This window comes from Rousettus aegyptiacus, unplaced genomic scaffold, assembly GCF_014176215.1.
Source record: "Rousettus aegyptiacus isolate mRouAeg1 unplaced genomic scaffold, mRouAeg1.p scaffold_m13_p_2, whole genome shotgun sequence".
Lineage (NCBI taxonomy): Eukaryota > Metazoa > Chordata > Mammalia > Chiroptera > Pteropodidae > Rousettus > Rousettus aegyptiacus.
In genome coordinates, this window is record NW_023416295.1 from 10,034,355 (window position 1) to 10,055,356 (window position 21,002).

The window sequence follows — 21,002 nt, forward strand, 5'->3', positions numbered from 1 at the left end:
ATTGTTCTCTGACTCTTTCTTTTGATTCCTACAAAAAGAGTTGCAAGGAGAGCTTAGCAGAGCACAGGCCCTACCTGTGCACAGCCCTAAATAGGACCAGGTGTGTGCTACTCTTATCACCGGGCCTTCATTTATTTCATGACAAAATCTGGCATGAGCAGATAATTTTGAGTTATAAGTGATTCATGGAACATAATTTTTGAAGCTTCAATTTTTTTTTACAGTATTTCACTTTTTTCTTTTTTGGATTTCCTTCAGTTTGTATTCAAGACCATGGCTTGCAAGGAGAGGACGATACACGAGGAACTGACTAAGAGTGTGACTGGTCTTTTGAAATCAAATGACACCACAACGGTCAAGCACGTTCTGAAGGTGAAGACTTCAAAGACAGCTCTCTCGCTGTCAGTGTGAGGTTCACACTGACAGCCCCTGGAGGGTGACAGGCTCCATCGATTTTTATAGATCATTTTTCTTGCAGTTTCTAGCATCAGCTTCATATTGAAAGTGGACCACATAAAAGTTTTAAGCAATAAGAGATCTGTGTCAAGAGAATAGATCACCTTTACAAGTAGAAAGGACATGGGTTAAGTCCTTTGGCCTAAAGACAGAATAAATGATTATTAAGAATTATCTAAAACCGGGGTTCCCAAACCCCCGGGCCAGGGACTGGCACTAGTCTGTGAGCTGTTAGGAACCAAGCCGCACAGCAGGATGTGAACAGGGGGCAAGCCAGTGAAGCTTCATCTGTATTTACAGCCGCTCCCCAGGGCTAGCACCACCATCTCAGCTCTGCCTCAGGTCATCAGGCATTAGATTCTCATAGGAGCACCAGTGCCTGGTGCCAAAAAAGTTGAGGACGGCTGATCTAAAACACTAAAAAATTTTAAGTGTAGCAGGAATAAAATGTGCTGAGTTTTTAGGCACAATAAGAGGAAATATACCAACAAAAAGATTAATGACATATCAATGAATATATTGATAATAGAGAGGAAGTGGAGAAACAGTCACTCTTTGACCTCCGAAAGTTGAAACACTTGCATTTGTGGGGATGTAAAGACGAGGTAGTGAGAAGCTTATGAAACGATAACTCTAAATCATTATAAAATAGTGAACTTAATTCACAGCTAAATTAATTAGCTATCATGACCTCGCAGATGGATAATTGATTAGTAAGTAGCTAGAAAGAAAATATGTGATCAATAAGTATCAATATGAGTTTACTAAAATCAAATTATTCTAGGCCAATTTGTTTAAATTAGTCTTATGAGTAGATTCATTTAGTTTATTCAGCAAATATGTTCTTAGTGCCTCCCCTGCAGTGGGCACTGTCCTTGACACTTGGCATGCAACAGAAAACAAAATAAAGGTCTCTGCCCTTGCGAAGCTTACACTCTACCGGGAAATAAAAACAAACTACAGGCATAATCACAAAACTAATTAAATTGTACAGTAGAAGGTGAGGAGTGGTATAAGCAGATAAAGGGAGTTGGGAGCACGGAAAGTACAGGGTCAGGATTGCAGTTTTCAATAGAATGGCCAGGATAAGGTAATACTTGAACAACAACAACAACAACAACAACAAAAATGTGAAGGAGGTGAGGGAGCTGGTCACATGGATGTTTAAAGTAAAACATTAAAGGTAGAAGGGAAGATCTGTGTAAATTCGTAAGGCGGCGGCATTCATGGCATGCCAGAAGGACGGCAGGGAGGCCAGCGTGGCTGGAGCTACGTGAGCAGAGAAGAGGGGAGGGAAGGTGGAGTCAGAGAAACGGCAGGAGGCTGGGCAGGTGGCAGAAGGGCTTGGGGGACTTCGCAAGGGCTTTAGCTTCCACTCAGAATGAACCTGGGAACCATTACAGTTCTGTGATGTAAGCTGCAAGGAGTGATGTAAACTGACCTTGGCTTACAGGGATCACACGGATATGCTTTGTAAAGAATAGACCAGGTGGGATGAGTATGGACACAGGGACCACTGGGGAGGCAGCTGGCCCAGAAGCAGGGGCCTCGAGGGAGAGTCAGCGTTCGGTTAAAAAAAACAAGGGACTGTTTGGAGGAGAAATTGTATCTTTGGGAGATTTTGCTGACGGGGGACCGTGTGTTCCAGAAGGTGCGGCACGTGGCTTCAGGAGGTGGACGCAATGGGATGGGCAGACATGGAAGGGAGTGTACGAAGTTCAGGGGTGAGGGAGAAGTGGGGGCTTCTTCTGCTGTCACGGGGACAGAGATGAAGGCTTAATTTGATTGGTCCTAGCAGACTCAGGGTGAGAATGGAGGCAGTGGGAGTGCTGAGGGGTGCAGACTGGTATCCGCTGAATGGGACACAGACGTCCACACAATTTGGCACAATGCTTAAAATATACCATTTTGGACAAGATCGGGCAGAAAGAATGTTTTAACAATAGCCTTATATTAATTAAATATTTCAAGGGCATAATTTCACTTTTAATATCAAGCTTACTAAGGAGTGACCCCTTCATTAAGCCAGAGATGCCTCTTTAGAACTTGAACTTCATCTCGGTCAGTCCTCTAGAGTTAGGACCATGCACTCAAAAGTTTGTAGCAGCATGGTTTGTATCAGACTAAAATTGGATATAATTCAAACGCCCACCGACAATAGAGCAGAGAGATAAATTGTGATGATACATGTGATGAGGTGACGAGACCGCGGTGACATGACTCAACATAAAAGAACCCCAGAACAGGCTTCGTTGAATGAAAAAGGCCATCACAGGAGAATAGATACAGGATAATTCCATTTATATGAAATTCAATGGCAAACAAAACTAAATGCATTGCTTCAATGTAAAATATTGATAGCAAAATTACGAAGAAAACAAGGGAGTGATTAGCGCAAAATTTTAAATTTTAAAACATTTATGGTGGAGGGAATGGGAAGATTAGGGAGTATATTCTCTAAACTGTACATGTACAATATGTACTTTTTGTGTCTGAGATAAATGTCATTCCTTCACCCCTTAGGCACATGAAAGAGGGCTCTCCATCCTGGGACATGGTTTTGTCTTCTCCAACTGCACACTTCCCCATAGGAAAAAGTACGAAAGTAGCCAAGACAAACGCCCACTGGGAGCCCCTCCCCGTCTTCTGTATCTATAAGGATCCCAGGAGCCCCGTCTCATGGGCCTGTAGGCTTACCACCCCCCGCCTGCTTACACGTCTTTCCTAAGTCTGTCCTTCAGAGGGAGAACCCTGATGCCTGATTGCAGCCCTAGACCCAAGAAGGGATCAGTTTGCGGTGGGAGTGAGGGATAGTTTGGTGGACAGCACTTGGATGTGCAGGCCAACGGTCACACATGTGTACCGGGACCCTCCAGCTATGTGGCAGAGCCTTGGGTGAGAAGAGGGAGTAGGCTAGAGACCTGCTCTCCCTGTGCCCCCCACATTCTGGTACAGCATTCCAAGTTGTCACCAAGTTATGTTTGTCAAGGTAGCATGAATGATCAATCATTTTTTATTTAACACGTTGTTAGTTTGATGTTGAACTTTTAGATACTTCGATATGTGGCTTCCGTTTTTGATCTTGCCGCTAGCCCTGGAGATGTTAGGGGTGGTCTTTCTGTGATATATTTTAGCATAAAAAGTTTAGTTTTGTTTAGCTAAATGAAACAAATAGAACACCCCATGAATAAATATTCCACAGGACTATTCTCTAATTTCCCATTCGAGTAAACTGGAATCTTGTTTTACTTTAAACATTCTTTGAGATGACAGAGGAACTGAAATTTTTGACATTCACTTTTGCCATTAGAGGTTTAAGAACCCTATAGAGAATATATTATTTCTCTGATGCATTTAATTTCACAGAATACATTTTAAGATAAAGATGTTATGATATTACAAGTTTTAAAGAATAAAATTATTATTATTTTACCATAGGATAATAAATTTCTCATTGTCTTTTTTTTTTTTTTCTAACAGCATTCCTGGTTCTTCTTTGCAATTATTCTGAAATCAATGGCACAACACTTGATTGATACAAATAAAATTCAGGTGAGATTATAATATCCATCAATTATGTTAATGAATATGTACTCATTAGTTCCGTTTTTATTCACTTTGTAAACCTTAGCAATATATGTCCACTGCTTTTTTAAGTGGGAAAAATGGTTGATGTGCTGGTTTATCCTCTGTGGTTTTTATTCTTGCAGTGTGGAGGGCTGGGTGCTCAGAAATTTAGAAATACGTAGTTCAGTCTAACTCTGAATTTTGTGTTTCTTTTAAAATTGTCACATTCTGTAGTGAAAACGTGAGTCTAACTTTAAAGATAGTTTGTAAAGATTAATAGATCTTACCTCTCTCATGCAAAGGGGCTATGTAAATGCACAAAGTAGAAACTAGATGGGAAATCCCAGCTGCCTGAAACTTTCCCCTTGGATGTAGGAGTTCAGACAGGAGGAGCAGGTTCCTGACTAAGGGTGGCCTTTGGGGACCCATAGAGTTTTATTCGATGTATGACATATGCTCTCATAGCCAAGCCATTTTGCATCTTATGGCAAAAGTCTCTTGGCTGTGAAGTCCCGCTGGTGCCCGCTGTGGCATATGGTGGGACCACTGAGTTAAGACTAGCCGATACAGACTTTCAGCTGTAAGATGAATATGATCTGAGGATGTAATGCAAAACATGGTGATTATAGTGATAACACCGTATTGCATAATGCAAATTTGCTGAGAGCAGGACATAAATGTTCTCACCAAAAACACACAAAAAAATGATAAATATGTGAAGTGATCGATGTGTTAATTAACTAGATGGGGTGATCCTTTCACCATATATGTTTATCAGAACACCACAATGTATACTTTAAATCGCCTACAATTTTGTATGTCAGTTACACCTCGATAAAGCTGAAATTAAAAAAAAAAATAGCTGGAACTTACTATCATTAGAGGGCATTTCGAAGCAATATCTATACTCATTTAGTTATTCATTCATTGATTTCTTATAGTCGTTTATTAGGGGATTCCTAGTTTTAAAAAAATCAAAATAATCGATTTTTAAATCAAATAGAGAACTATGTGTCAAAGAAAGTCTAAAATAATATTCATTAAACCATTAATACTGGCTATTCCTTGAGAGGGAAGTGAGGGGAATTAAGATGTGAGAGGTCATAGAAAATGTTACATTGTTCTAATAGTTTGCAATTAATATATGCTATAGCTTAGTTTTTAATGAAAATGTGAAAAAATGTATTGGCCAAAATAGAAGGAAACATTAAATGAAAATAATGGAAATCATGACCTTAAAATTAAAAGGGCTTCTATTTTATTCTTGCATTCAAGTTTTCAAAAGGACTTTTTGTTTACCGATACATAAAATAAAGTAAGTCTTTTAGTATACTTTTTTTTCCAGGCTTAGTATTGCACATGCCACAGTGTAAAGAAATGATCTGTTCTTTCCCTAGCTTTCTCGGGCTCAAAGATTTCCTGAATCCTACCGGAATGAATTGGACAATCTTGTAATGGTCCTATCCGATCACGTGATTTGGAAATACAAAGATGCCCTTGAAGAAACAAGAAGGGCCAACCACAGCGTTGCCAGATTTCTCAAGGTACAGTTATAGGAGATCACAGTTCCATTCAAGCCCCCACGATAGTGAACGCAAAGTGTTCTAAATGTTAATCAGGTCACATCTCCATTTATGATGAAGAGTCAAAACTAGCACTCTTAGAAAAATACTTTCATTCATGTATCTTTTCTGCTTGAAAATGAATTGTAATTTTTTCCCCAATTTGGAGATTCACAGAACAAAGAGCAAGGTTAGATAAAAGTATCCACTTGAGTGTTTTCAAATCATAGTACTTCTAAATATTTTTAGAGAAAAAGGAAATTTTTAAAGGACGAGCTACACCAAGGCAATGTTATTCTCTCGGGCATTTCTGCCTATGAAGTGATGTTCTGGATTAACTACAGTTCTAACAATGAAGTCAAATATCTGATTTGGGAAAACTTTGGAAAATTTAACATTTTTATTATATTACTTCCAGGCTCTTTTTTTACATGATGAAAATGTTATGCACTAAGCAAAGAAGAGAAAATTATCAATTAAAGTGTTGAGTAACTGTATATATATGGAAATTGGTTATATTTCTTTGGGTTACAGTCATTCATATTGACTTGAGAAGAAAAAAATATATAAAGTAAAAAAAAAAATGCTAATGCAAAATCATGGTTTATCATTTAACAGATAATGCACTCAACCAGAAAGATAATGTTGATCTCCTCTTTCTTCTCTTGCCCAGCTATGGGCTATCATAACCTTGCTGGAGCCACGTTTCTTGTTTCTTTGTGGTAGACCCCAGAACATACCGGATAGTTTATTAAATAAATATAATAATTTAAGAGGCTATAGATGTCGATGAAAAATTAACCTGAGTTGTCTTTAGTGACTTTTAATCCAGTCTAATTTATTTTTAATGTGTTAAGCAATATTTTAAATTACACATCAATTTGTCCTCACCTTGAATTTATTTTTTTCTTCAATGTCTTGCCTCTTGTTTTTCCTTTCCCTTGCTCTTAGAAAGGGAAAGGAATGGTCAGGGTTAAGAGGGAAGAGGGTAAAGGAGAAAAATTAATTACTCTAGTTTTCTACTATGTTTTAAGACCTATGGGAATAAAGTTTATTATTATGCTTGTAGTTCATTTAAAGTGCTTTACAGAAGGGGAAATTTGGAAAGGATGATACTGTCCAATTTGTAAGCAAATTATATTTAAAATATATCAGCATTATTCTTCCCTAAATTGCAAAAAAAAAAAAAAAATGATGGATAAGCAAATTTTTAAAAGGGAAAAGAACCTCTTATCTACTCTGAATTTGTTGGAACAAAAGAATGCTTTCCTTGGAGCTCATTTATGCAACACTAATGCTGGTGGTATATGTCTAACACGAGGGCAAAAAAAAAAAGTGCCCGAAATGAAAAAGGACAAGACAAAGTAAAAGGCTAATGGTGGTACCAGTGATTTTGTGAAATCCGTAGGCAAAGAGCATCAAATGACACGAGATAAGCAAATATAGTCTATTAGGTATGTAAAGCACACAGATCGCACATTGAAAGCAATACTTACAGGTGAAGTTCGTAAATAGAAACATTAATTTAGTATATTGTACATCACAGAAGTCCATCATACACACATTGTTTTCAAACTGTAGCTTTAGGTGCATCATTTGAGCTAGAAGAGGAAAAGGGGAAGGGAGAGAAAGTGATCTTTTATGTGAACTTGAAAGTAGTCATTTAGTACAATACCTGTGAATTGATGAACTTTTTGCTTTCAGCTGTGGGACATGCTCGACGTTGCCCACCCATGTTGTCATTGTGATTCTCCTACAGTCCCAGAAACCTGATAATAGTTACTTGCCCAACTGGGGTTTCAAACAACTTTTATCTCTTTTAGTTACTTAATTATACATTAGTAATCAAATTTCGTGAATTAGTTATTATTGGAATTTAACTACTAAAATGTAACTATAACACTGTGCTTATTCCAAGGCTGGAGAAAGCACTCTATCTGGTGTGGGTATGTAAAAATGTCCTAAGGTTAGAATGCACTCTTTTTCATGTCATGGGAAAATAATATATTTGCAGCAATTATGTCAAAAACCTTGTATATTTCCCTATTCTCTCCTGGAAGTAGATAAGATACAAATGGATCCACGACTACCTAGGTAGCTTTTGTAATTTTTCCTTTAACTGCCAATCTGGGTCACAATTCTAACTTACTCAGATGTGTCTATCTAGGTATTTTTCTTCTGCAGACATAATACCAAAGAGGTGGCAAAGGAAAGTTTATCCTGATTTTTATTTTCCTTTTCAGATGGCCATGTCTTTTTAGCTACTTGCCCAATGAATTACTACTTGATTTCAATTAGATTTTGGAAACCATTTGGAAATCATCTAGTATAAGAGACGGACTTAGTTCGTTAGCAAAATATGTTTAAAGAAACATCTGTGGTATTTCTCTCTAAATATTAAAAAAAGATCGACGAGGAAGTCTCTGAAAAGGGGAAATCTTCATTTCTACTGTAGCTGACCTTTTCTAAAATTTTTAATGGTCCTTAAAGTGCAGATGTTTGAATTTAGAATTTTACCTCTTGTAGCGCTGCTTCACCTTCATGGACCGGGGCTTTGTGTTTAAGATGATTAACAATTACATCAGCATGTTCTCCTCCGGCGAGCTCAAGGTAAGCACCGCTACGGCACTGGAAATGAATGGCAGGTGTCTGTGTGTATCTGCCTAGAACATTAAGCTCTCGAGTCTCGGCACCGAAAAAGTAGTTTATGTTCCAATGAGAGGCGGTCTCTTAAAATGGGTCATCGGCTAGGTAAGTCTCCCAAATCCTTCCTTAATGGGGGTCAAAGGAGAGTGGAGTGACAGGTGTTTACAGCTCACTTCTATCTCCTGTGATGAGGAAGGAGTGACTGTTGCCAGCGGCACTTCCCGTAGCTGAGTTTGCTCAGGGCTGCATCAATTATAGCGCTAAAAGTCCACTCCCTGGAAATCGTTGAATCTTGGGCAAAATGGACAATTGTTCGCCCTACCTAAACAGGAGGTGCTTGTCGGGAGATAGTCGGGAACGGCTCTCTAGAGAACAGTGGAATATTCTCAAAGCGTAGCTTCAAGACTAATGCGGTAGCATTGCCTCAGGACTGAAACCTGTATCATACCAAGACTTTCAGGCCATCACTGTGCATGCCCAGGTCTGGGAACCACAGGATTATAGCAAGGCATATGCTGGAGGGAAACAAGCCTAGAAATAAATCAGATCATGACAGCTGCTATCCACTGAGATTCCTTGGGTTGCAAACAACCGAAACTTACCCCAATTTGAGCAAAAGGGAATCTATCAGAAGAATATAGGGAGTAAATAGCATCAGTGAAACAGCTCTTGATTAGACCTGAGAAAAGGGATGAGGCGCATAGAGGGCAGGAATTATCGCAAAGAAGGAACCACTGGGCCAAGGTCTGTTGCTGAAATGCATTGGCCAGAACCGTTTTCTGCCTCGTAACACTCTGCTTAAGATTTACATTCAAGTGTACTGCCACGACACCCTGAACAAGCCTGATCCCGTCTGATCTCGGAACCTAAGCAAGGTCAAGCCTGCTTAGTACTTGGATGGGAGACCACCTAGGAAGACCAGGTGCTGTAAGCATAAAATATAAATTAAAAAAGAAGGGATTGTAAGCTGACAAGGTCCTTGCAATCTGTGAGGTCAACCAAGGGTTGCCTCACCTAAAAATAAAAATAAATTTATAAAAAGATTTACATTCAACAGAGGAAGTGTGTGGTGGACTGCATTGGATCACATGCCTGCCTCTTAAAGAGGGGAGACAGGGCCCCTGAAGGAATAGTTAGCCATTAGCCTTTACCCATTTGGAAGGAGGTACATTCCAAGGGGGGAATTATTCAGGTCAGTGGAAAGAATAACCACTGTAGAAAGGCCACAAATAAATAATGATCTTCTTAAACCTTTCAGGTCATGCTTAGGAGTCTGAATGTTGTTTTTTTGGCAGCAGAGATTCACTTTTCGTCAGTGGAGTTACATGATTCTATGTCATGTGGTTTTGAGAATCCAATTCTCTATGTAAATAATTTTTGAAAAAATGATCTTTGTTAGTGCTCTAATTATGCAAGAAATTTGCAGAAGATCTATTTAGCTATAATCCCAGTAAACCTAAATTATACATTTTTCAAACACCAAACAGAAGGTTCTCGATGAAGAATAATTAAAGTATAATTTGATTATACTCCTGTTCGCCTTGACGTACAAACCATTAAGTCAAACACGATCCTTGTTTGAAACTGCAGTATTTTAAATTATTGACCAAAGTTGTCAGAAAATATCATTCTAAAATACCTGAGCAAATATATTTTGTTTCGTTAGTTGACAATAGCAAACATAATGAAGACAATCAATCTGAGTCTTAAAAATCAATTCCTTACCATGCGTGAGAGTGAAAACAGAACACTTATGAACATGCTAATTGTTCCTACTTATGTGGTTTTTTCAAGCTCATGTACCACAGTTGTCTTAAGCCATGTGTGGACTCCATTTATCACTGCCCTCATCAAAACATTATGGAAAAGACAGACCCGTCTGCAAGAGCAGGGAAGAGGGTGAATTAATAACGTGTGCTGAGAACTAGTGACATGTGGAGTTGGCTCTCACTTTAGATTCTCTTCATTTTCATCTTCCTCAGTTCCCTGGATCGCAGGAGTTGACCGTAGTGCTCTGTCCTAGGAGAGCTGAGCATAGTTTTAGAACTTTTAGACCTCATACATGTGATAAGGCACAATTTTTCTCAGAATAAATATGTTGTAAGCTAAACGAAGCAAAAAAATATGACAGGGTAAGATCTTATCTCATAGAAGCTTAACATAAGGTACAAACAGGGTCACTTCTTTGGGGTGGCCTTGACCAGTCTCCAAAAATTGGGAGACTGACACATTTACCACTTCAGAAGGAACAGAATCCTTTAAATTGTGTAAATAATAGACATTCCATTTGCCTCTTTTTCAGACCTTATGCCAGTATAAATTTGATTTTCTTCAAGAAGTATGTCAACATGAACATTTTATTCCTTTGTGTCTCCCCATAAGATCAGCAAACATTCCAGGTAATAATTGCCAGAATTTTCATCAGTTTCTGCAAAGTAAAAACTTTTTTCATGTTTGTTTTTATTTTTTTTCCCATTTCCTCAATCTTGCTTTTATCTGAAGTTGTCACATGAGTATTAGACCCAGCTAATCAGATTAAAATATAAAAGACATTGTTGGCCCATGGTAATGAATATAGCTCTATATTTCTCAATTTTTTTCTGATTCCTTTTTTATTAAATAAAAGACCAACAGAATTATAAAATTGGTGATCGTAGATAAAAGAATTTTAACCTAGAGCCATACTGTCTTTCACCATACTGGCTTCAAAACGCAGCTTTCCTTTGATTTCGAGAAACATAAAATCACACAGAGGAAAAGTATACTTTGTGAGTATAAATTTATTTAAAATTATCAGTTAATACATGTAATTATGTTAGAATCCAGTTCCTCAAAATGAGATTTATACAAAGAAACCAATACTTTGGAAGGCAGGCAGGCAAATGGACAACACTGTGGATAGTGGATCTCTCTGGGTCAGAAAGACGCAGAGATGGATGTGTGAGTAAGAATGGGCTCCTCATTCTGTTTACTATACTTGCTATAACATAAATGGTCTACAGTAAATATTTTTATTTATTACTTTTATCATATATATGATGCTCATTCTCTACCATCATCATCCTAGTACTAGAGTATCCCCCATCTAGACAACAGAAACTAATCAAACATTAATATGCAAAGACAACACTAAAATGATTTGGGAACTTTAAAGTACTTTACTTCTAAGCAGTGAGTAAGTTATTCACAGGGTGTAATTTTGATATCCATGGAAAGCAGAAACTAAAATGGTAAAGAGCCTCTGTACATCTATTATGGCTTGCACTAGTATTTTGGAGGGAAAAAGAGAATAAAGTACATTATGCACCCTCTAAAAGTTTTGTCATTTTCATTTTAAATATAAGCTACATATATTATTTCATTCTTTTTTTAATCAATGAAGCACATTTAATCTAAATGTCTTCATAGAAGAAAAGGATAGAATGGTTATTTTGGACGATAGTATTTTTAGCCTTTTGTTTCATATTTGTTTTGTTTTATAAACTAGCGCCAAGTGGGTTAGCCAAGTGGTTAAAATACTCGATAAGATCAAACCTGTATCGGGTCATTTTGATTCTAGTTGTTTACTATTTGTCAGTAACTCAGAATAAAGGCCTGATTGTCTCTTTTTAGATCTGATATTATCAGCAGTAAACATAAAAATATATGTTTCATAGCAAGTAGATTGCTGATGGAAAAATAGGTGTTCAAATAGAAGGCTAAGAATTAAAATAATTCTATTCACGGTATTTCTTTTAATGAAACAAAGAACCTAAGGCTTTTGTCTTGAAAAACGAAGCTTTATGAAGGGCTGACTTAACATTTTAGAACAATATATTTTCATTTTTCAGCATAAATTACATGGTTAATGAATATTCCATATATCTAAGCATGGATATATCTGAACTTTTTGTTTATTTTATTGAATCCAGATCCTCTGACACCTTCAGAATCAACTCAAGAGCTACATGCATCAGGTATTCAATGAGTTTTACATGATATTATCTAAGTATCAATAATCACATCCTAATTCAATAACATTGATGAGTATAGATACTTCAAATGTCTAGGTTCCAGATGCTAATAAATAGCCATATATTTAATACTACATCATCAAAATAGTTGAAAAGTTTTCTGAACTTTTCTCGTCACAGATAATTAAACAATCCCCCAACTTGAATTCTTTTATGTTTTATTTCCTAGAGCTTGAATTCTTTTTACTTTCCCAAAGCATCTAAAATCTCCTTACAATGTATCACAAATAAAATTCCCACCTATATGTAATAGCATGCTTGTTCAATGTAACGTTTAGGAAACACATCGGACAATTCTGAAGAAAATGCATTATGACTGGAAATTGTAACACTCCTTTTTTTGTAATTCGGGCTCAACATTTGCAGCCTCCTTTGATTTTCCCCTCTCCATGTTCCTTCATTCTTCAGCCAACTTGCCCTGATATTACTTCTACTACTTTGGTCCTGCTACCCCAGGCCATCTCATTTCTCCCCTCCCTCCCCTGTGACCTTAGCCTCCTGTATTGTATCCCTCACCCCACATCCTCCTACCATCTAATTCATTTACATTCTGCTATCATAATAGTAAATCAATAAAACACAGTTCTGATTGGCCTCTGATCTCAAAGCTCTTAGTGACTTATGATTTCCTACAGAGATGCAAATGGAATTCTACAGAATTGCAAATATGAAGAAACCTAAATGCCAGCTACAAAATCTGTTCTTAGATTTCTCATCATCTGTCCCCAATCTGTGGCCTAAATCTCAATTCTCACTGCTCCTCTTTTGGGCACGGTGCTCACTGCTGCCCCAGTACCTGTGCTCTGCATATATCAGTGTTTTCAGAATTTGGTGCCATGGAAACTCTATCCCTTCTCCTCTACCCACTGCCTCCTTCTGCTCCCATAACTCTCTGCACCTCTAAACCTTAAGTATCTCCAAAGACTCACTTCAACATATGCCTTCCACAAACATTTCCTGATTCTTCCAGACAGAATATTGCTCTTATCTCAAATGCTATAATGCGGTAGACATGTCACTTTTCTGGAACTTAGCATCTGACGCCACGCCTTATTTGTGTTAGTACACGCACAGTACCCCCTTCTTACTAAATGCCTCTCTCACTTCTCAACAATGTGGCAAGACTGTACCACTGAATCCTCCTGGTGGTGGGAGGAGTTGAGTCGTTTGATAAATCCGCCTTGATTATAAAGTGATCATTTGATTTTCAATAACGGGATCTCTTTACTTTTCTCATAAAGATATGCCTGAATATTCGGTCACGAATGAATTTTGCCGCAAGCACTTCTTAATCGGGATTCTGCTCCGAGAAGTTGGCTTTGCTCTGCAGGAAGACCAAGATATCAGGCACTTAGCTTTAGCTGTCCTGAAAAATCTAATGGCTAAGCATTCATTTGATGATCGATACAGAGAACCAGTAAGTGATCTCCCTTTCAGCCTTCCTTAAACACCATTTAATGGCTCACTGCATTAAATGCATAATCAAACCAATGAGTATTGATTTTTCTGTGAATCACTTGTTTTGGCTCCCTTTTCACCTAGAGAAAGCAGGCCCAGATAGCAAACTTATACATGCCCCTCTACGGCATGCTTCTGGACAACATGCCCAGGATTTACCTGAAGGATCTATATCCTTTCACTGTCAATACATCAAACCAGGTAACTTTGCATAATATTTAAGATGTCTATTTGAACCAAGAGTTTACATATATATATATATATATATATATATATATATATATATATATATATATATATATATATATTGCCCTGGATAACCACTTCCCTTCAGCTGTCAGCAACTAAAGATTAAATAGCACTTTTTGCTGGGTATTTTTGAGACATTCATATCTGTGTCATTTGTTTCAGGTTCGTTACTAAAGCCTTCCACCTAGTCTACCTCCTCAGCATTTTGTTTTCATTTTCTTCTGTTCTCTGCATTGCCTTACAGTTCTCTCCAGTTTTTACCAGGCTGCTCTGTGGCACTCATGGCCCCATCCTTAGTGTATACCTTTGCCCACCACCTTTCTATCAACTTTAAGACCACCTGGTTGTAATATAGCCTAGCACCTTATTTATAGTCACAGCCCAGGAGTGACCTGTCTGTCATCCTTCCTCCACTGAGCCATCACAGTGATTGTCCAACAACCCTCTTGGGATCTGTTGCCTGTGTTCAAATCCCAGATGAATTAACACACTGCCGAATTCAGTAACTATACACACACACACATATGTGTATATATACATACATATATATATGTGTGTGTGAATATATATACACACACATACATACATATATATACATATATATGTGTGAGTGTGTATACATATATATATATATATATTTAGTTAGTTACTGAATATATATATATATTACCTCCTAAAAGTTAGATGCTTTGCCTTTGGAATTTTTTGGGGGGTGGGGGAGGGCGGAGACTTTGTTCAAAATCCAGCAGTATCAGATACTATTTGTGTAACCTTAAATAAATTATTCAACCTCTTTAAGCTTCTATTTCCTTATTTATAAAATGGGATAAAATACCTTTATCACAGGATTCCTATGAAGATTAAATTGTGTTATAGAAAGCACTTATCATAGAGAGTGGCGCATAATAAGTATTTAAAATCTAGTTTCTGGTAATATATATGATAAACCATGATAATAATGATGTATAATCTATAATATAATCAATAAATAATATCAATAACAATTCCAGCCATTTATTCTATATCTAAAAGATAGTTTCCACTACAGTGTGAAAAGTTTTTAAATCATGTAAGAAATCAACTTGTGACTAAGAGTATGATTTTGATAATATTCATTTTCGCTGTCTGCTCTGGCAGAAGCCCTTTGCTGGAGTATAAAAGATCAAATCGAATATCACCTTATTGAAAGGGTAGTGAAGAAGGCATGCATGGGTTGAGAATGTGAAAATATGATGATTCCCATTAATCTCTTCTACTTTGAATACAGGGGTCTAGAGATGACCTCAGCACCAACGGAGGATTTCACAGCCAGTCAGCTATGAAACATGCAAACTCTGTGGACACATCATTTTCCAAAGATGTTTTAAATTCCATAGCAGGTACTTGAGACCTTCCGAGGACACTTCTGTTTAACACTCATCCATGTTTACATTGTATATTATTGTGCTTTTCACCCTCTTCATAACCCATTACACATAATCTATATGGCAAAGCACATCATATTTATAAAGCTAAAGAGTCTTCTTACACGTCCAGAGACTTCTTCTATTTAGCATTCATTTTTACTTGGCTCAAGGAGTAATCTACTCAGATATCATCAAATTGCTTCATTCTGGAAATAATCTTTTAGCTTTCATTGCATACTGCCTTTTAAGATATAATAGCCCTTCAACTTCAAAGACTATTTTCAAGAACTATTTTGGAAATGTCATCTTGATTTCTTATAAACTGTCAAAAATTGAAAGCTTCTTTCCCGAAAGCATCCTTGTGAACTTTCATAAAGCACTTTTAAAACAAAAAGTTCTTCAAAAAGCTTTTTAAAAAATCAAAGAATAAGCTTCACTTTATTTTCATTTATAATGGTCTAAATCTTTCTAAATCCTTAATGCTGGCATGGCTGTTGTAAAGATACTTAAAATGTTGCAAATCTTTAATACCCATCCCAGACTTTATTTTGTCAGCCTTCCACAGCACTGCTGCCACCTCAATAGTCAACATCTTTTTGGTTTATCATTTTAGTTTTTTTTTTGTCTGTGCCCATACATCTCATTATCATCTGTGTGCTGTGGCTTATGTTTGCAGCATTTTCATCAATAGCTATTTCTACAGTAAACCATGCTGATTCCAGAGCATCCTTAGCAAGTCTGGACTCTAATCCAAGCACCAACGAGAAGAGCAGTGAGAAAACTGACAACTGTGAAAAGGTAGGACTTCCCTCCCAGACGTACTCAGCATGTGAAGAGTCAGATTTCTCTTATTCTTACTCAATCCTTATTGGTTCTTTGATTCCTAGATCCCAAGACCCTTGTCTTTGATAGGCTCAACTCTTCGATTTGACAAGTTAGATCAAGCGGAAACCAGGAGTCTTCTTATGTGCTTTCTTCACATTATGAAGACAATTTCAGAGGGTAAAGAGAGCTCTTTATAATTATATTTAAAAAAAAAAACATTTTGAATTTCAAAGAGTCTCATGGCACGTGGCGTTTCCTTTCAGAGACTCTGATTGCCTACTGGCAAAGAGCACCTAGTCCAGAAGTGTCCGACTTCTTCAGCATCTTGGAGTAAGTTGTAGAGATGACTAGTTAACACTTTTTTTCTGGAACTTTCTAAAGACTTTATTATACCATTCTTCATTCTAAGTACACATACGGTGAATTATCTATCAATAATAATGCATAAAATATTTAAAGAAAATTTAATATTTTTCTTTTAATATACTTAGATGGACAGTTTGTATAAATAAAAAGACATGAATAATGAGAATATGACTTTTTTTCCTTTCTAGTGTTTGTCTTCAAAATTTCAGATACCTAGGAAAACGCAATATAATAAGGTAATAATTTTTAAGTTCCATTAGGTTATTCTGGTCATTTAAAAAGAATCGTGACGTAATTAATGTGTCAGGTTAGATTTAACACATATGTTAGAAATCTTAAAATGCAAATAAGGCTGGCCTCACATTAGCCGTAGGAGTTTGACAGTTGCCCTGTAATATGGTATAAAGCTGTGTGGGAAGAAAAGCGCAAAACACACAGTTCTAAAAGGAAATCACATTTCAAGTAGCCTCTGAACAGATTTGTCTACTTTTATATGGATAAAACTTGAAGATACCTATTTAAGAAAATACTTCCAATAAATTTAAAAAATTAATCTGGAATAACTTGATGCTGTCCTTCTGTCCTCATAAGACAAAAAAGCCCCCACCCAGAACCTTCACTAAACCCCCAATTTGTCTATTGCCAGACAAAAATATAATTTTATTTTTCATAGCATTTGAATTTGACCATTTTCATTAACATGTAAATTACAAATACAGAACTAAGATTAAAACTTCATTTTTTCTTGCAGAAAAATCGCTGCTGCATTTAAATTTGTGCAGTCCACCCAGAACAATGGCACTCTCAAAGGATCCAATCCTTCTTGCCAAACGTCAGGTCTCTTGACACAATGGTAATGTCACATTTGCTTGATATTTAAATTTATGTTACGTGTACATGTATGTGTCTATATGTATCTGTGGAGTATGAATACACATGCATGTGCACACACTCACATGCGCACACATGTATATGTATGTATATGTTTCGAACCAAATGGAGATTTCAAGTTTCTTAGGTACTTCAGTATCTGCACCACTGGCTTGTAAAGACCTAAGAGGCAAAGATTATACAAAGATTGTGGCTTGTTTACACTCAGCTAGAGCACGATGCCTTGTATAGAATGAGAGCTAATGACTATCTTAATTTAATTGAACCTTAAAAGACATAATTCCAATAAATGCCTCTTTTAATGTTAACCAATCTCCCAGTAGAATATGGGGTTATATATCCCCATTACTTTCAGTAATTGCAGTGCTTTAGCAGTGTTCTTAGAGCCAAAATTGTTTCTTAAAGGGTCAGAGGCAATGAGGAAGCACGGGTGGCCCCATAAACTCACTTTAGATTTCTCAGTTATTAGACTGATTTGACTAGTGTATAAGACCTGGAGTCATCATTTGTTAACCTATTCTGTGAGAAATATTTGCCCTAAAACCCAACCTTAAAGCTCCTCTGGGTCTAGTAAATAAGAATTCTTTGCTAAAACTTTTTCCAGTTTAATTTATTCTTCCCGGAGGTATTATAATATATTTAATATAAAATGGCTATATTTTAGAAGATTTTGGAAAGAAATATGAAAGTGGTGTATGGCCAATAAATAATAGAAAAATTTCTGCCTCTGTCTGCCTATGGGGGCCCCTTGAAATTGCCCCTTTGTGAGAAAGTAAATGAAAAAATGGAATGAGCATGTTTTGCAAATGGCTATAGAGGACTATAAATAATTACTTTCCATGTTTAATGACCCACCTGAGGTCATTGAAGTTTTATAAATGTTTGATGGGTTAGAATTCAGGCTCTCTCCTGAACCATCTGAATAGGTCTTGGCCATTTCTGCCCCTCCCTCCTAGAAACCAAGGCTTGTCCTCCAGGGGTTCCAGATTGAAGTAGACTCAAAACCTAGAAAGAATCTAGTCCCAAAGGTGCAAGCCCTGCATCTCAGAACCAATTATTCCTGTAGCTTCAGGAACCACCCAGACTTTCCTGGCCACACAAAGCCAAAGCCAGATCTCCTGGGCCTCAATCCATCCAGAGTTTTTGATTTAACCAGAACGAAATAGTCCTTGAAGAGTGTGACAAAGGGAAAACCGCAGCCTCTGATTTAGCCTTGACTCTTCAGGGTAGCTCCTATTGTCTACTGTCCTCAAAGAAATGTTCTGTTTCCCTTGGCTAAATGATAGTCTAAATGAAAGTCAGGAGCGAGACATACTCCCACGAGCACAGTAACGCCGGCTCGTCTCCCAGTTGGGAGTGCTGAGGAAGCTCTGAATGAGAGCGATTGCAGGCACCGCCATTGCCCTGGGAAAGGGGGCTGCATGGAGGGGCTTCGGCTCACCCTCATGAGGATTCCATGCTGGCCCCCGCGGACATGGCACAAATGGGTGATGAAACAAATACCATTAGGAGAGCAAGAGTTGTTTCTGACCAGGTTTACTTTTTTTTTACATTTTGCCTCTTCAAAATAATATTATGCAATTGAGCTATAGCATCTAATAATTTTAATGTCTGCCACTGTGCGTTTCTGATCAACCAGTAGCCAACTAAGCATCCATGAATCCCATGAGTCATTAAATACGAATGAATATTGTTGTGCAGGTTTAAATTCGGTATCGACTATTCTGTTATCTTTCATGATCTCTTATCTTTCTGAACTTTTTTTTTTTTGGCTTAAATTAAATTTCATCAAAAGTACTTCTAAAAAAAGAGTACTTCTAAAAGCCCTTTTTATCATGTCACCTACAATTAATATTTTTAATAAAAAGTCTTAATATGGAAAACTATGTAATATTTAACTCAATCTGGAATATTTGAATGAACATACGGATATCATGTCCCTGCTGCTTTAACTGTTTTTCTTTTTTGTTTCTTTTTCAGGACGAACACTGCTTCTGGTCACGAAGGACATAAGCAGCACAGATCACAAACTTTACCTATAATCCGAGGCAAAAACGCACTCTCTAACCCCAAACTCTTACAGATGCTAGACAATACCATGACCAGTAAGTAAACCAGAAAGAATAGAAACAGATGGCTATCAGTTTTTCTCTAAATGTGTATAGGACATGGAATGCATTGTAATATTTCAGAAATATAGGGAATACTGATGTGCCACTGAGAACACTGCTTTTCAGGCTTGCCGTAGCCTGGGGAGTTTTTCTTAGGGGAAAGAACCACCAGGAAGTGGTTCAAAAATGTAGTGTCCTTATGAGGAAGAAAGGGGAAAAGCAAACTCTCAGTATAAAACGTTTAGTGTAGCTCCTCTGGGAAAAATAATAGCTTTTGGTATCGTGAGGGTTATGTAGGTCTCCCTCAACCAGATTTTCACTGCCTGCTCTGTGGGAAGAGGAGAAAGTTGCCTATGTTCCATAAGTAGTAAGCATGATATCTTAAATCCAATGATGCTCACATTCCAGCTGTGAATGAGGGAAGAACAGGGGCCAGGGTCTTGTATCATGTATATGGACACACGGCCACAGTTTGCTGTTTAAAAGCATATGCCTTATCGTGTAAATACATTTAGTGCCTTTTGAGGATGTTAATACAGGCTTCCAGCTGAGATTGTACATTTGGTCTATTAGCCTGGGAACCTGAAACTTGACCCAGACTGATTATGGAAGAAATATGAATCTGTCAATGGCTGAGACATTGAAAAAAAATGCAAGAAATAGAGGAAATCAACCACTCAGGTTTTTGAAAACTCTACAGCTGACATGCAAAATGGGCCCACGCACTATCTTAGTTCAAGCTGCCACAACAAGATACCATAGACTGGGCAACTTAGATGACATTTATTTCTCACAGTTCTAAAGGCTGAGACATCCAAGGTCAAGGTGCCAACAGATTTGATGTCTGGTGAGGACCCACCCCCTGGATAGCAGATGTCTGCATTCGTGCTGTGTCCTCACACGGTGGAGAAAGAGAGAGAGATGGCTTTTCTGGTGTCTCTTCATATAAAGGCACTAATCCCATTGATAAGGGTTCCACTCTCACGACCTAATTACCTCTCGAAAACCCCAAATACCATCACATTGGGATTCACACCAACAAATGAATTTGGGGAGACTCAGACATTAAGCTTTTAGCATCCACTAAAGACTCTGTCTAGTGTTTTTGATTCAACCAATAAAGACATTGAACAAAACAAAAGCACTTTAATAAATTATTTACCAAAACACCAGTAAACACTGAAAATGTTGTAATAGAAGAAAGTCCCTTACAGGGTACGAAGAGTTGCCTTAGATGTTTATGCATGTTCTACTTTGTATTTTTAGGCAGCTCCAATGAAATAGACATCGTGCACCATGTGGACACAGAGGCCAATGTAGCCACCGAGGTTTGCCTTACTATTCTGGACCTGCTATCTCTCTTCACTCAGATTCACCAGGTGAGTATGAACCTGGCGTCCGCAACATAATAAAACGCAAGGCGGAAAAGTCATGTGAAGTCAAGAAAACGGT

The 21,002-nt window shown here is 37.5% G+C and overlaps 1 protein-coding gene and 1 pseudogene across 10 annotated transcripts in view; both read left to right on the plus strand.

Moving 5' to 3' along the window:
- DOCK10 (dedicator of cytokinesis 10) overlaps positions 1-21,002 on the plus strand; it is a 229,013-nt gene that overhangs the window by 178,715 nt on the left and 29,296 nt on the right. For 9 of the 10 annotated variants that reach the window (XM_036237139.1, XM_036237140.1, XM_036237144.1 and 6 more), the window contains exons 26-41: positions 259-372; positions 3,937-4,008; positions 5,421-5,567; positions 8,112-8,195; positions 10,534-10,630; positions 12,143-12,187; positions 13,486-13,661; positions 13,787-13,903; positions 15,219-15,330; positions 16,034-16,155; positions 16,245-16,359; positions 16,446-16,512; positions 16,737-16,784; positions 17,300-17,401; positions 19,420-19,544; positions 20,817-20,929. In XM_036237139.1, coding sequence (XP_036093032.1) covers positions 259-372; positions 3,937-4,008; positions 5,421-5,567; positions 8,112-8,195; positions 10,534-10,630; positions 12,143-12,187; positions 13,486-13,661; positions 13,787-13,903; positions 15,219-15,330; positions 16,034-16,155; positions 16,245-16,359; positions 16,446-16,512; positions 16,737-16,784; positions 17,300-17,401; positions 19,420-19,544; positions 20,817-20,929 — 1,656 coding nt within the window. The remainder of the gene's footprint in view (positions 1-258; positions 373-3,936; positions 4,009-5,420; positions 5,568-8,111; positions 8,196-10,533; positions 10,631-12,142; positions 12,188-13,485; positions 13,662-13,786; positions 13,904-15,218; positions 15,331-16,033; positions 16,156-16,244; positions 16,360-16,445; positions 16,513-16,736; positions 16,785-17,299; positions 17,402-19,419; positions 19,545-20,816; positions 20,930-21,002) is intronic. The other variant, XM_036237138.1, reaches the window with a different exon arrangement.
- On the plus strand, positions 9,047-9,165 carry LOC118614128 (annotated as a pseudogene).